This window comes from Dipodomys ordii, unplaced genomic scaffold (assembly GCF_000151885.1).
Source record: "Dipodomys ordii isolate 6190 unplaced genomic scaffold, Dord_2.0 Scaffold135, whole genome shotgun sequence".
Lineage (NCBI taxonomy): Eukaryota > Metazoa > Chordata > Mammalia > Rodentia > Heteromyidae > Dipodomys > Dipodomys ordii.
The window spans coordinates 5,145,530-5,162,197 of record NW_012267351.1 but is presented as its reverse complement, the minus strand read 5'-3'; the positions used below and the strand labels follow the sequence as shown (position 1 = coordinate 5,162,197).

At 44.3% G+C, this 16,668-nt stretch overlaps 1 protein-coding gene across 1 annotated transcript in view; it reads left to right on the top strand.

Moving 5' to 3' along the window:
* LOC105996722 (DNA repair protein RAD50-like) overlaps positions 1–10,529 on the top strand; it is a gene marked incomplete at its 5' end in the record, with an annotated part of 50,084 nt that extends 39,555 nt beyond the window's left edge. The window contains 4 exons of the mRNA XM_013030905.1: positions 6,099–6,246; positions 6,916–7,058; positions 8,913–9,046; positions 10,158–10,529. Coding sequence (XP_012886359.1) covers positions 6,099–6,246; positions 6,916–7,058; positions 8,913–9,046; positions 10,158–10,344 — 612 coding nt within the window. The remainder of the gene's footprint in view (positions 1–6,098; positions 6,247–6,915; positions 7,059–8,912; positions 9,047–10,157) is intronic.
* Positions 10,530–16,668: the final 6,139 nt, after the last annotated feature.

Genomic DNA, 16,668 nt, shown 5'->3' with positions numbered 1-16,668 from the left:
AAAAAAAAAAAAAAACAGAAAATGATGAAGCATAAATAATATTGCAAATAATATTGCATCTATTTATATCAGTGGTTGGCTTAAGGAAATTCACTGAGAGTTGTTGAAAGGTGAACAGTAAAGGTGATAAATCTGATTAAAGTACAACATATTTGTACTTTGTGTGAGATAAATTTGTATTGTGTGAGATAAACCACAGCATAATCCCTTTGGGTAATATTCACTAGAAAATGAATTATGGGGATGTATAATAGTTCTGCTGGGGTATAGGTACCAGGAGGGGAAAGGACGAAGCGTGAAGGTAAGGAAGGGGAGTGTGACTGAAGGACTTCACATCCATATGAAAATAAAGCAGTGAAATCTAATGAAATTAAGGGAGGATGAATGCACACATAGTGAACTTGATCAAGGTACACTGCACCCAGTATAACTAGTGTGTGCTGCTAATTTGTTTGTTGTGGGTTTTGAACTCTGGACTTGGACTCTGTCCCTGAGCCCTTCAGCTCAAGGCAAACGCTTTACTACTTGCCACAGCACCACTTCTGGTTTTCTGGTCATTAATTGGAGATAAGAGTCTCACAGACTTTCCTACTTGGGGTGGCTTTGAACTGAGATCTCAGCCTCCTGAGTAGCTAGGATTACAAGCGTGAGCCACCAGCGTCCAGCTTTTTTTTTTTTTTTTTTAAGGAAAACTGCGATACTGTCTTGGCAAGGCCTGATATATTGCTGCCTTTGTGACATCCGGCTGCATGCTTGGGATCAGGGTCACTCAGGCTGGGTGCTGGTGTCCCACACCTGCAATCCTAGCTCTTAAGGACGTTGAGATGTGGAAGACTGAAGTTTAAGGACATCCTGAGCAGTAAAGTTTGCTAGACTCCATTTCCATAATCAGCAAAAAGCAAGGCTGGAGGTGTGGCTCAAGTAGTAAAGCACCAGCCCAACAAACACCTTGCTGAAGGTGATGTTACCTGTCGCTCTCACTATAGGAGTGTTGGCTTTCCCTTTCCATTTCTCAATTCTCAGGAAGACAATCCACATTTCCCTAAACTCCTCTTTGGAATGTTACTTTGATGAAGCCCTTCCCAGACAGATGTCCTTTTCCCCTCTGTCTGTAGTCCAGAATATTCTGTACCACTTCACCCATTCAGCCTGGTGTTGGCGATAAAACATCTCCCTGCTTCTTGTCCTTGCACGTCGCACATCACAGAGGTACCTGTGGGCAGACTCCATTCCCGTGGCAGGTCTAACATGCTGAGTGATCAGCGCCACGCTTCTGTGATGCGGTGACCTATTTTCATGTTTTCACTGAACAGGTGAAACTTTGTTTTTTATGAAGCGGTCAGTTTTGTATATATAATTACCCCCTCCTTTTTTTTTTTTTTTTACCAGTCCTGGGTCTTGAACTCAGGGCCTGAGAACTGTCCCTGTATTTCTTTTGCTCAAGGCTAGCACTCTACCACTTGAGCCACAGTGCCACTTCCAGCTTTTTTTGTGTATGTGGTGCTGAGGAATCAAACCCAGGGCTTCATGCATGCTAGGCAAGCACTCTACCACTAAGCCACATTCCTAGCCCATGCACCTCATTTTTAATAGCTGAATAATCTGTAGATAATAACTATTCAACCACTGATAGATATGAGGAAGCTTTTTTTTTTAAGTGAGCTGCTGATTATGCTGTAGAATATCTTTGCACACTTGTGCAGATATACCAAAGATAGTTTCTTAGAAATGAAGTTATGGGGGGGGGAATGGGAGGGCAGGAAAACAAAGGAGGAGGCAACAATGCTTGATAAGAAATGTATTCATTACCTTGCTCATGTAATTGTAACCCCTCTGTACAGTATTTTCACAATAAAAACTATTTAATATAAAAAAAAAAGAAATGAGCCAGGTGCCGGCAGCTCACACCTGTAATCCTGGAAGCTACTCAGGAGGCTAAGATCTGAGGATCACAGTTCAAAGCCAGCCCAGGCAGGAAAGTCCATGAGACTCTTATCTCCAATTAACCACTAGAAAACTGGAAGTGGCGCTGTGGCTCAAGTGGTAGAGCATTCACCTTGAGCTGAAGAGTGCATTGACAGTGCCCAAGCCCAGAGTTCAAGACCAAAAAAACAAAAATGAAGTTATGGTCCAAGCGTACATTCATTTTTAGCATGTTAATGCCTCATTGCCTTCCAAAAGCGTACGTTTCAGCCAATAGTATGGGAAAGTGGCCATTTCCCATGTCTGTGTTAATACCCATCTTCACATTTGCCAGTGTGTTGCACGGAAGGTATTCTAATTGGCACTTCCCTCACCAGTGAGGTGAAATGTCTTTGTATAGGTTGGCTGTCTGCATTTTCCTGAGAATTGCCTATCTCTTTAGTTCTCTGCCTGTTTTTCTCCTGGCTTGTGATTCGTACCACAAAGTTTTGGATCTTAATCCTTTTCACAGACATTATTAACTACCTGCTGTTGGTTTCTCCTTTAACTTTATGGGGTCATTGATAATTTTATTTTTGTTGTCAGTTCTTTAGATTTTAGTTTATGGCTTCTCAATTCTGTGCCTTTATTAAAAGAGTCCCCAATCCTAAAATTGTGAAAATACTTTCTGGCAGTTTCATTGTAAGCTTTAACACAGGTCTTAGTACATTGCCTAGGCTGATCTCAAACTCCTGGCCTAAATTAGTCCTCCAGCCTCCGCCTCCTGAGTGGCTGCGACTGCAGGGACATGCCAACACACCAGCTTGTTAACTTTTTTTGTGTGTGGTGGTATCGCACCCAGGTCTGCTCTACTACTTGAGCTTTCATTGTTAAAACTTTTGCCCAAGGCTTACATTGGGCAATCCTCCTACCTGAACTGAACCTCTGCATGGCTGTGATCGTAGGCATGCGCTACACTCAGCTTGTTCTTTGACATAGACTCTTTTTGCCCAACCTCGCCTCAAACATAGTCCTCCTGTATCCATCTGCAAAGTGGCATGAGCCACCACACCTAGCCCTTTTTTGTTGTTATTGGTGGTGGTGATGGTCATGGGGCTTGAACTCTGGGACTGGGCTGTGTCCATGAGCTCAAGGCTAATGCTCTACCTATGAGGCACAGCAGCACTTCTGGCTTTCTGGTGGTTTATTGGAGATAAGAATCGCATGGACTTTCCTGCTAGGCTGGCTTTGTACCTCAATCCTCAGATCTCAGCCTCCTGAGTAGTTAGGATTACAGGCGTGAGCCACCAGTGCCTGGTGTGCCCTTTAACTTTTAATGTGTTAATCTGAATTTTATTTTGGTGTTTGACAAGTTTCAGCTTGGCTCTTATACTTGTAATCCTAGCTATTTGGACTACAGTTCAAGGGCAAAAGGTCATGGGGTCCTTCTCAAAATAACTAGCAAAAATAGGACTGGAGGTATGACACAGTGGTAGATCAGCATAACAAGTGCAAGGCCATAGTTCAAACCCTAGTACTACTATACACACAAGTATCATTACTTATTGTCATCAGTCCTTTTTTCTCCTATTGAAATTTTTCCATTTGGTTTAAACTGGGATAGTTCTAGGGTACTACATCTATTTGGGTTTATTTCTGGGTTGCATACACTGATTTTTTTTCCTCAGTACCACAATTTTGTTTTATGCATTGTCTTAGAACTTCAGAGTCAGCTTAAGGATTCCTTTAATGTCTTTTAAATGTTGTTCCTTTGCATTGCATTTTATGTATAATTATTTGGGATATTTATGGATTACTTGGAGTATGGAACCTGCCATTTAGGACCCTTACTCTGCTGTAAAATTTTATGCCAGTTTCCTCTAGATCACATCGTGCCTTTAGATTTCTTCCTGCAAATATATTTTATTATCACGACCTTTGTAAATAGTAAGTTCCTACTTTTTTTTCCTCTCTCCTGTATGTGTTGGTTACTAGGTAATACATCCTATGTTTCTGTAAAAGTTTATTTCTGACTAGCTTTAGTTTTCTTGGATTTTCTGTGTGTACAGTTAAGTCATTTGCATTCCATCTTCTAAACTGATGGCCAGAACACCATTTATCTTCCTCTGGTACTTAGGTGAAAGAAGAATGCTTCTATATCTTAAACTAAATCTGTTCTTTGCTGCGTAGACACTGGAGAGAAATTTTATCAGAGTAAGGAAATTTTCTTCCATTTTTTTCACTTACTAGGGATTTAGCAAAACTCCAGTGTTGCAGTAAATGCTTCTTTTGATACACTGATCTCTTTTTCTTAATGCAGTAAACTATTTTCATTTTTTTTCCTGTTCTTAAACACTACTTAATCTTTATTTTTTTAGTACCTGACTCTACTAGATTTGGTTGGTTGTTTTTTTTTTTTTTTTGATTGGTTGTGGGACTTGAACTCTGGGCCTGGCGCTGTACCTGCGCTCTTCAGCTCAAGGCAAGCACTCTACCGCTTGAGCTACAGCACCACTTCCAGTTTTCTGGTAGTTTATTGGAGATGTCTCATGGACTTTCCTGCCTAGGCTGGCTTTGAACCGTGAATCCTCAGATCTCAGCCTCCTGAGTAGCTAGGATGACAGGCGTGAGCCACTGGCACCTGGCTTAGAATATTTTTCTTAAGCAAAATAAGCCTATATTTGGTGGTTCTTTTGACTTTATATACAACTTGGGAGGTAGGTAAACCTTTAAGATTTGATAACACCAGTGGCGCTGTAACTTAAGTGGTAGAACGCTCGCCTTGAGCTGGAGAGCTGAGGGACAGTGCCCAGGCCCAGAGTTCAAGTACCACGACCAAAAAAAAAAAAAAAACCACCCTCACAAAAATGTCCTAATTGAGGACTTTTAACTTCCTAGCCACTTTTCTCTGATGCAAGTTACTAATTTCATTGAGTCTTGTTTTGTTCATGGTAATTAGTGACTAAATTGTAGAGTTCAAATCTTAGCTCTCAGTATAACAATTACATGAGATAAATGACTATATAAAATGATCATTGGGGGCTGGGAAGGTGGCTCAGTGGTAGAGTGCTTGCCTTGCATGCATGAGGCCCTGAGTTCGATTCCTCAGCACCATATAAACAGAAAAAAAAAGCCGGAAGTGGCGCTGTGGCTCAAGTGGTAAAGCGTGAGCTGAAGAGCTGAGGGACAGCGCCCAGGCCCAGAGTTCAGGCCCACAACCGGACCCAAAAAAAAAAAAAAAAAGATCATTGTAACCCCTCTAAGTAGGTCATCCCCAAAGCCTTGCATAGCATGGCTGTCAACTCCATACTGGAAAGGCAGGGACAGCAAGCTTAGTAGTTCATGTGGCCGTGGTGCTGGTCTGTGCACTGCCTTTGCTGTTGTGCAGGGACTCAGGGCCAAGACAGTGCACTGGACACGCCTGTTCCACCTGGAGTTTACTCTCCACACTAGAACAGACACTAGTTCTTTATAGGTTACTAAATGCTTTTTAACCTAGTGGGAACAATAGCTTTTTGAAGTCATTGGGAAATGAGGATCCTAACAGAAAGCTATAGAGAGGCAGTCCTTATTCCAAGAACACTGTGTTTTTTTTTTTTTTAAGTTTTTGTCTATCTGAAAGCAAAAAATGTTGAGAAAGATAGTAAAGTAGAAAATGGAGGCTGCTGCAGTCTCATCAAGAAGCAGAATATGGTTTTTCCAGGCTCTGCCACCTCAGTCCTTCATCTGATATATTTATGTTGAGTCATTTCTTTCTCTCGGGCTGGTGAACCGGAACATCATGAAATGCTTCTGCAAAGGCAGTAGCATTGTTGACTTTATTTCTATCAGAGAGAGGCCAAAGATGGAAGTGAGTCCATCTCACATCCCCGATGGTGAAGCAGTGAGGTTGGCCTTTTTACCGCTGGAGTGACACTGGACTGACGTTCATTGGCTCAGAAGCGAGCTTCCTAAGAATGTCTTTGCTGGAAGGTGGCGCTAGGCGAGTGTAGGGTGGCACTTGGGGATGGGCAGGGCCAGGTCAGGCCGAATGAAAGTACTGGGGAAGCTATTACATGTACACGTTCACAGTAGTTTTTTCATTGTAAAATACCAGTCAATGGTTTCCTTTTTGTAATTTTTTTATTGTGAAAATACTGTACAGAGAGGTTACAGTTACATGAGCGAGGTAATGAGTACATTTCTTAGCAAGCATTGTTGCCTCCTTCTTTGTTTTTCCCTACCATCCCTTCCCTCACACAATGGTTTCTTTTTCCAGAGCAATAATGAAATTTCACAGTATGAAAATGGAAGAAATCAACAAAATTATACGTGATCTTTGGCGAAGTACCTACCGAGGACAAGGTAATAAGATGGTGTTATAAACGCTCTTCCCAAAGCCCTGTCCCCCTCTCCTCTTAGCTTGCTGGCATTATCTCCCTGAACTCCAGCATTTCCTTCAGATTTTCTAAGAATTTTTATCAAGACAACATGTACTTTTTTGGGGGGAGGGAGGTGGTGTCAATCATGGGCTTGAACTCTGGGCCTGGGCGCTGTCACTCAACTTTTCAGCTCAAGACTAGTGCTCTACCATGAGCCACAGCACCACTTCCAGTTTTCTGGTGGTTTATTGGAGATAATAGTCGTATGGACTTTCCTGCCTGGACTGGCTTTGAATTTGGAGCCTCAAATCTCAGCCTCCCAAGTATTACAGGCCAGGCGTGAGCCACCGGTGCCCAGCAACATGTACTTTCTATTCCAAAGCTTCTTAGTGAAGCTTTCCAAAGACTCAGAGATGAACCTAAGGGGCTGAAAGGTGGCAGCATCCCATTTGCTTCTGGCTCCATCAGGCTCTTCCATCCATCCATGCAGCTCCAGAAAATAGAAGTCGAAAGCCAGCAGAGTCATTCCCCACTCTTCCCCCCCCCCCCCCCCCAGCAAGGCCAGCCAGTCACCAGCATGGCTCTTAAGCTTATTTGACATTTGTAATAAAAGGCTGCAGAGTGTAGATGTCTCTAAAATATTCTGTTTCAGACATTGAATACATAGAAATTCGGTCAGATGCTGATGAAAATGTGTCAGCTTCTGATAAAAGGCGGAATTACAACTACAGAGTCGTGATGCTAAAGGGAGACACAGCTTTGGATATGCGAGGACGATGCAGTGCTGGACAAAAGGCAGGTATTTCTAGAGTTAACGCAACTGAAGGGCAGACACAGTATCGCGGGCACCCCAGGCTGCCCTGGCCACTGTTGTGCCAAGAAGAAAAAAATGCAGTTAAACCTTACTTTGAGATACATTCTGATTTGAGAGAAGTCAAAATACATCCCTGGAAGTAATTATATTAATAGTGATGACACTGCTGATCATAGTAATAGCTTAGCAAACAAGAAGAGCCCAGGTTGAGCCAGATGATGCCATTTCCAGTCTCTTAAGGCATCCCATTGATAATATGTCCACACTGTACAGGAAGGACTGAGTCCCCTCTACCTCTTGCTTGGACCAGAAGGATGTGCCAGGCAGCTAGTGGCACTGGTATATACTCAAGGGCCTCTGCTGAGAGCAACACATACAAGATACAGTCACCAGGTCAGGTCAGCTGGCCATGGAGGCTCCAGAAAGAGCCTAAGTCAGATATGAACAGGGAGGTCAGGGAGAGGATAGTCAGAACACGAGGCTAGGTATTTTTCATTGTGCACAGCTTTGTGCCAAAGACTTCAGGTTCTTCAGGTGATTTTGATAAAATTTCAATCCTAGAAAAGGGTTGGCCATATACTTAAAGAATATGTGGTATGGACTGGAAATGTGGCTTAGTGGTAGAGTGTGTGCTAGCATCATGAAGCCTGGGTTCCATTCCTCAGTACCACATACACAGAAAAAGCCAGAAGTGCCGTTATGGCTTAAGTGGTAGAGTGCTAGCTTTGAGCACAAACAGACCCTGATTCAAGCCCCAGGACTGGCCAAAGGAAAAAAAATAAGTGGTGTAACCGATAGCTTGTATATATGATCTCTAAGTTGAAATTGCTTTGAAGCAAATACTTCCTTAGCTAAAGCAGTCACCCTGCCTCCCTCATACTGGCCTTACAGAGGCTGGGGGTGCAGTTCCAAGTTAGGAAGGAAGCACCTATCCTCAAGAAGGTAGTACTTTCTGTAACCTGCCTGCCTGCTCTGGGCATGAGAGGAAAGGGACTTGAGCTGACCCAGAAAGTGATTTCTATTTTCCACAGTAGCCCCTACACTTGCCCCACTTTGGTGGTGCTGCAGATTGAACTGAGGGCCTCACTTGCTACTGTACTCTACCACTTAAAACAAACATCCAAGCCCTAGTCTTAAACCCTGTGTCCATACACTCACATGGCTTTTGCCTGATGGCTTTTGTTACCTGCATTTCTTACAAGTAAAGCCATACTTTTATGCTCCTCCTGATACTTTGACCCATGACTGTTTTTTTCCTCTTTTACTCAAAATTAGATACAGATATTCCAGTAGAGACTAGAACACAATACCTGGTGCCTTCGAACCACAAAACATGGAGAACCTGTGATCTGGGGGTGGGGTGTAATTTTCTAATGTTTATAGTCCATCTTTACTAAAATCCTTAGTTACAGATGTGCATCTATTTTAAGCATGCAATTTCAAATTTTAGTACAACAGGGTTTTCTGTTTTTGTCAGTCATGGAGCTTGAACTGTGGGTCTCAGCTCAAGGCCCAGCACCCACTTGTGGCTTTTTCTGTTTATATGCTGCTGAGGAATCAATCCCAGGGTCTCATGCACGGGAAGCAAGCACTCTACCACTGAGCCACCTTCCCAGGCCCCAGCAGGGTTTGTTTGTTTGTTTTTAATGGAGGGGACTGCAGCTTTCTGTTAACTTGTAAATGTTTGGCCAAGAGTATGCAGCTGGTGGTTCACTGTCATGTGAGCATGTGATTTCCCCTAACAAAAGGGACTCTGGGACATTTTCCCTCCTTTTGCTTCTACAGAGAATGTGCCAGCTTTGCTGTGTGTGACTTAACAGGGTCCTTTCTTTCAGGTATTGGCCTCACTCATCATCCGCCTAGCACTGGCAGAGACATTCTGCCTGAATTGTGGCATCCTAGCCCTGGATGAACCAACAACAAATCTTGACAGAGAGAACATTGAATCCCTTGCGCATGCTCTGGTTGAGTAAGTATCTTATGTTTGGGAGCATGGTTTGTTAAGGGAGACTGAATTATGTGTCCTTGGCTTCCAGTAGAAGCCAACTCTACCCCCCCACTTTTGACTGTAATTCCTCAGATTCCCCTGAAAAGGGAACTAGACGAGGACCAGCAGCCCTAGACCATCCTTCCTCTCCCCATGTGTTCATAAGGAAACCTAGGGTGAGGGGTTCCCAGTTTTGTTTGGGTTTCCCCAAACCCACAGGGCGTGCACAATGTATGTGCCCTGCCAGACACTGTAGGTGGTGGTATGGGTTTAGTACTGTATCAGACGACTGAGGGATGGCAGTCACTAGTGTGAGGAGAGGGGGGGACGATACAGCTTTTACCGCGTTCACTTGTGTTGGGATAGTCTCCAAGGTGAACAGCTCTTCCTTATACACTGTAGCTGCAATAGTAGGCGAAAGATACTCACCCGAACGTAGAAAGGATCTTGCTGGCAGAGATGGGGTTTTCTGTGACACTAGCAGCAAGGGTTGGGACAGGAGCACTGAGCAAAATTGTCTTTTCCAGCCTGCTGGGGGACCAGTGAGGAAGAGCTGCTGCTGCTTTTGAAACCTTAAGTGCATCCAGTTAATAAATAAGTGGTTAAAAAGTCAGGTTTCATTCTCATAACTGGTTACCTCAGCATATAGATAGTGAGCAAAAACGCTCCCAGTCCACCCACTCAGGTCCCCCGTGTGTCATAGCACTGATGCATTTAGTGACTAGTGGTGGCAGAATTCTAAGTAGAGCCAGCTCTAAGAAAGCAGTGTTATTCCCCTACCTGTTGTTTGTCTTAACAGGACAGCGGGCCAGGAAATCTAGGCAGGTGAGCAGTTTAGGTATTCCTAGAGCGTTTCTTCCTGTTTTGATCTGGAGAAACTAGTCCAAATTAAGACCAGGTTCTTAATCCCTTGCGCCAAGCCTAGGTGGGACATAGACCCTGCGTCTCCACTGCCTGGAGAAGAGGGCGGAGAGCTGGCTGAGCTGAGGGCCCAGGCCAGCCCGCCCCACGCCAGCCAGGCTCGCAGTACAGGAAACTCAGATCTCCCTTATTTGTTGTTTTAGTAATCAGGCTTCTAAATATATTGTTGCAGGATAATAAAAAGTCGCTCACAGCAGCGTAACTTCCAGCTTCTGGTCATCACTCACGATGAAGATTTTGTGGAGCTCTTGGGACGTTCTGAGTACGTGGAGAAATTCTACAGGATTAATAAGAACATTGACCAGTGCTCAGAGATTGTGACATGCAGTGTTAGCTCCCTGGGCTCTTATGTTCACTAACCAATAGCTTCTGATGCCAGTGGAGCCCAATGCACTAACGGGAACTTGGTTGTCAAGGCTCTATGATAATAATGGAAGTCACCTCACCTGAAATCCAACAGATTTTCCCAGGCCGCCTCACACACGCTCTGTTCTTCACGCCTTTCCCTGGGACAAGAGGAATAAATGACCTCATGCTTTGTTAATTTATGGGGTTTTTTTATTTAATTTTATTTGTGAACATACTGTACAGAGGAGTTACAATTACATGGGCAGGATAATGCGTACATTTCTTACCAAGCATTGCAGCCTCCTCCTTTGTTTACCCTTCACATCCCTTCCCAGCCTCCCCCCTCCCCCCCCAATTGTTAATTTATGGTTTAGGTATTGAAATTCAATGTCATCTGTTTTCTTGCAAAAAAAATTATCTGAAGATGCTAGAAAGATTTAAGATTTGTGGGGCTGGGAAGGTGGCTCAGTGGTAGAGCGCTTGCCTTGCATGCATGAGGCCCTGGGTTTGATTCCTCAGCACCACATAAACAGAAAAGGCCGGAAGTGGGGCTGTGGCTCAAGTGGTAGAGTGCTAGCTGAGGAGAGAGAGAAAGAGAACCCAGTACCCACTGTTCCTGGAAATTTCACTTTCAAATTCCACTTGTTGAGTTCTGTCAGCTGCTTATGGGAGCAAAATTACCCTCCTGAGAGAACTGAGGAAGGAGTGGTTAACCATGTTCTGTGGTTCACATGAAGCTAACGAGGACCTGGAGAGAAAAACAGACTACAGCCCAAGGACTCCTAGCTTCAATGAGCTCAAGTCAACTGCAGCCTTACAGATAAAGCAGATATACAGAGTCATCAAGGTATTTCCATCCCTATACAGGAGTGCTTCAGAAAATGATCATCTGTTCGTAAGTCATCACAATGGTAAAGCTGGGGATTGGATAGACAACATTTGATACATCTGTTACTTGTCAAAATTAAGGTCAAATAAAAGCAAATAAAACATTTCTCATTAATATTCACACTAGCTACCCTACCCTCTATCAGGCTGATTAAATGACAATGAGATGCTTACAACTCTGATAGACAGTAAGCACCATTAAGTGCTCAAGAAAAACTTTACGACTTCCATTTACTCTTACCTACAGTAGCCTGAGCTCCCAGCCAGGTCACATGACAAAACGCAAAACTTGGGTGCATTCCTAACACTAATTCCATAGGTATTGGTAACATCCTTATCCACATGGTGATCGCACCTCTTCCTGCTCTCTCTTCCACCATACCTTGGAGCGGCTTGGCTGGAGGCCAGCCTTCGTATTCTAGGAACTGCTGCCACTCCACAACCTGGGCTGTGCCTCCTCTGCGTTGGCCAGTGTGTCTTCACACGTCACTCCTAGAAACATCAACCAGCAATCCTCGACCCCAGCACAAAGGCAGTCTTCCCACTGAACCTTTTGCCCAGGTTCAGAGATAGAAATGGTGCATGTTTTGTCCCATATGCTGAAGCTAGATGTAATATACTCCAGAACATGATGAAATCTAGGACTCGGCATCCACACACGGTGAGACTAAAGGAGAATCCTCCTGAGGGAGGAGCACAAAGGGACAATGCCTCTGTGCCTCTGATCATACAAAATACCCAAATGGAAACACATGATTTTCTTTTTGTCTTGTTTGTTCGTGTATCCGTCTTTTGGGCGTGAAGGGGGGCAGAAAAATGGAGGGACAAAGAGTGAACAAATAACAGCAGTGGTACTCAGTAGAGACTTGAAAATGAACTGTACAACTTGTGGGGGAGAGGGGAAGGAGGGAAAAACTGGGAAGGGGTGATAATGTCCAGAAAGAAATGTATTCTTTACCTGACTTTTAAAACGGTAACTACTTTGTACAACTTTGAGATTCGACCTCACCCTAGTTAAGACAATAACAAACGCTGAGGACGATGTGAGGAAAAAGGATCCTACTGCACTGTTTGTAGGAATGTAAACTATGTAAGCTAACAAGCACTCTGGGTGGCGGTTTGGAGGTGCTACAAAAACGAAACAGACCTTCCTTATGACCCAGCCATACCAGAGGTTCTGGGCACCTACTGAGAACATTACTGCAAAGGCACACCCGTGTTCACTGCTGCACTACACAGTAGCCGAGTTACGGAAACAGCCCAGATGCCTTACCATAAATGAGTGGGTCCAAAAAGTGTACCTATGCACATGGAATTTTACTCATCAGTTAGAACATGTCATTTACAGGGAAATGAGTGGACCTAGAAAGAATCATGTTAAGTGAAGCCAAGCTCAGAGAGAAGCGGTGCGTGTTTTCTCTCCTGCGTGGAAGCTAGGCATAACATACACAGGGCCCAACACATTTACACACATACTGGACATGGAAACTTGCGGGGGAGGGAAGGAGGGGGCATTAGGAACAGAGGAAGGGTGAGCAAAAGAGTCGTGTACACACTATGTGAAAAAGGAACTAAGTATCTCACAGGCAGGTATGGGAGAGGAAAAATGGGAAGCAAAGGGAGGGGCGACATTGTCCTAAAAGCACTATGCATTTAACTGACTTCTGCAACTGTAACTTCTTTATACAACTACTTAACAAACCTGAAGGTGGGGGGGGGGAAGGACTGCAGGGGTATGCCTGCAATGGTAGAACACCTGCCTAATATGTAAAGCTCTGGGGTTCAATTCCCAGCCCCTTAAAGGGACAAAAAGAGGGAAGAAAGAAACAGAGACAAAAAAGAACTTCCTACAAAGGAGGGAAGCCCAAAAGATGGGCATCAGTGGCTTACACCTGTGATCCCAGCTGATCTAGGAAGAACTAATCTCAAGTGGCTGAGATTCTCAGATCTCAGTTCAAAGCCAACCTGAGCACAGAAGTTGATGGGAATCTTATCTCTAATAAACTACCAGAAAGCCAGACAGATGTGGCTCAAGAGATAGAGGGCCAGTTTTGAGTGGAAAAACTAAGGGACAGTGTTCACACTCTGCATTGGGACAAAAAAAAAAACAAAAACCCAGGTCCAGTGTAATTTCTAGCCAACTTTTTTTTTTAAGTAAAACTAACTTTATACTTATTTTAACCCAATTAGCAAAAAAAATACTTCATTTTTTCTAAAACATCTGGAATTTAATGGAGAAAAAAGGCTTGAAGAGGGGGAGTGTTAGGTCTGTGAAAGGGATGAAAGTGGAAGAGAAAAACGAGAAAGTGTAATAGAAGTGACAATGACTCAAGGACATCTACCCATATAGAAATCACGTAACACACTAATTTGCATAATTAACATGCTAATACAATCAAGCATAGTAAAACATCTATAAAGAATAAATTTTAGAATGGAGATATTGAAAAGTTGACATCACAATCACTCATTCTGTGAGTCAGTGGGTGTTTGTACAGAAGAAAGGGTTTGTGGAGTTTTTCCAGAGAAACTGAAGGCTAAGATCTTTGAGGGCTTAAAGGATTTGGACAAAGAAGAAAGAATAAGAAATTCTAGTTGGAGGGAACAGCTTGAGAAATTGCCCAGGGGTATAAAAGCCGTGTTTTGTAGATGAGCAAATAAGTAGACATCCTGTCTACTCCTGTCACATCTCAAAAAAGAAAGGCACAAACCCAGATTCTGCTCTGTCTAGCCAACTTTTTTTTTTTTTTTGGAGGGGGGGGTCCGGTCCTGGGGCCTGAGTTCTGGGCCTGGGCGCTGTTCCTCAGCTCTTCAGCTCAAGGCTAGCACTCTACCACTTGAGGCACAGCGCCACTTCCGGCTTTTTTCTTTTTGCTTATGTGGTGCTGAGGAATCGAACCCAGGGCCTCATGCATGCAAGGCAAGTACTCTACCACTGAGCCACCTTCCCAGCCCAGCTTTTAACTTGTGCCACATGAAGTACACATTGAAATATGAAGTAACAAAAGGTTTTTTTTTTTTAAAGGAAAAGAGGGGGAGGGGGAAGAGAAGGGAGAGAAGGGGAGGGGAAGGAAGGGAGGGGAGGCAGTTTACCAGTTTCTTATGTCTGGCATAGTAAATAAAAAACAGCAACTCCAAGCACAGCATTGTGAAATTAAAATCATAATTATCAAGAACAGCCCTTCATATTTCCAGAGAAAGAGTAACAAAGTATTTAGATTTAAATGGTTTGGGACTTGTGAGCCTCTGAAGGATGGGAGGCTTTTAAAGTTCTGAAAAAAAAAAAAATCCCACCTGAAACTCCATACTTAGCTAAACTGTTAACTTGTTTAAGGTAAAAAAAAAAAAAAAAAGACATATTTAGATACAAATTTACCTTCTACAACCTTTAATTAGAGAGCTGAGTGCAGTGGCTTAAGCCTGTAGCCCTAGCTATCTAGAAGGGATTGGGAGGATCAAAGTTCAAGGCTAGCCTATGCACAAAAGTTTTCAAGACCCCATATCAATTCAGTGGCTGGTGTACAGGCACCAGCCTGTAATCCCAGCTACAAGGGAAGCACAATGTCTGGGCAAAGTGGGGTAGCACCTGTCATCCCCAGGATTACAACCCAGGCCTGTCCAGGCATAACGTGAGACACTCTCTTGAAAACAATCAATGCAGAAAGGACGTGGAGGCAAGGCTTAAGGAGTAGCATGAGGCCCCAAGTTCAATCCTCAGAACCACAAAAGAAAAAAAAAGGGGGGGGGAGGCAGGAGCCAGTGGCTCACCCCTATAATCCTAGCTCAGGAGACTGAAATCTGAGGATCACAGTTTGAAGCCAGGCCAGTCAGGAAACTTATCTGTGAAACTCTTTTCTCCAGCTAGTCACCAAAAAGATGCAAGTGGAGGTGTGGCTCAAGTGGTACAGCACCAGCCTTGAGCAAAACAAGCTAAGAGACAGTATTGCCAGGCCCCGAGTTCAAGCCCTAGTACTTGATAAAGAAAAATTTAAAAAGAAAAGCCATTAGAGAATATGTTTAACCTAATTTAAACAGTACACAGTAATGACATGTTCATGCATATGGTAATATCTAATACTGTAGGGGACCCCATTAATGCATGAACCCTTTAGGTTTTATGGATCAATTACAAGCATTATTTTAAAAAAATAAAAGCTATCAGAGGAGGTTTTTCCCTGAGAATCAGGAAGATCTGGGATCAAAGCCAGGAAAGGCACCAGAGAAACACAGGTGAGGGTGATGGTGACCAGAGACCTCACAGAGATCAGAGGCCATCAGGAGACTCCAGGGAGATTTCTGTAGGGAGAGGAATCTTTGCATGGTGGCTTGAATTCAATCCCTTGAAAGGAATTTATACAAATGGCTGAGAATTTGAGTTTTATCACCAATCACAGAAAGCTAAGCAAATTAAAATAGGACAATTAGCCCCAGAACGGTGTGTGCGCACGCTGCATGTACCTATGCACACACACAGTCTCGGGCTTGAACTCAGGGCCTGAATTGTTTGTTTCCCCTCAAGCCTAGTGCTCTACCACTTGAGCCACAGCTCCACTTCTGGCAGGGCTTTTTGATTCGTTTTGTTTTTTGGTAGTTAATTGGAGATAACAGTTTCATGCACTTTCTTGCCAGGGCTGGCTTCAAACTCCAATCCTCAGATCTCAGCCTCCTGAGTGGCTGGGATGACAGGTGTGAGCCACTTAGTACCCAGCTGGAAGAAAAAAGAAAGGAAAAACACTACCATTTGCAGGGAGAGTCAATCTTATTCCCATTTCCCCTGTGAATATATCAGTCTAATTCTGCACATGCAGACAAGGCTTCTGGCCACCTCACAGTATGGCCCTTCTACATAGGTAAGGCAAAGAAATAAGCACGGAGGGAAGCTGCAAAAGGGACGGCAAAGAGGAAAAAGCAAATACTCCTCACGGGCAACAAATGCCTACACCTGAGAAGCCAGGGAACAGCACGACTTAAACCCCACAGGGAGGCCAATGCCCCAACAACAGCATGGAACCCGAGAGGTCCCGAGTTTTGCTGTTGCAGAAGTCACAAGATGATGCTCTAAAAAAACGCGCTCTGCAGCCGGGCGCCGGTGGCTCGCGCCTGTCATCCTGGTTACTCAGGAGGTTGAGATCTGAGGATGACGGTTCGAAGCCAGCCCGGGCAGGAAAAGTCCATGAGACTCTTTTTATCTCCAATAAACCACCAGGAGAACCGGAAGCGGCGCTGTGGCTCAGGCGGTAGCGCGCTGGCCTTGGGCTGCAGAGCTGCGGGACGGCGCCCCAGGACCCCGGGTTCAAGGCCTCGACCTCGCACGGGGGGCGGAGTCGGCCCGGGATGGGCGTGGCTTTCCCATCGCCCCGCCCCGCGGCTTCGCACCTGGGAGCCCCGGCGCGCATGCGTGGAGGGCCCCGCGGGCTGGGGCCTAACAGGTGACCGGACGCCGCCGA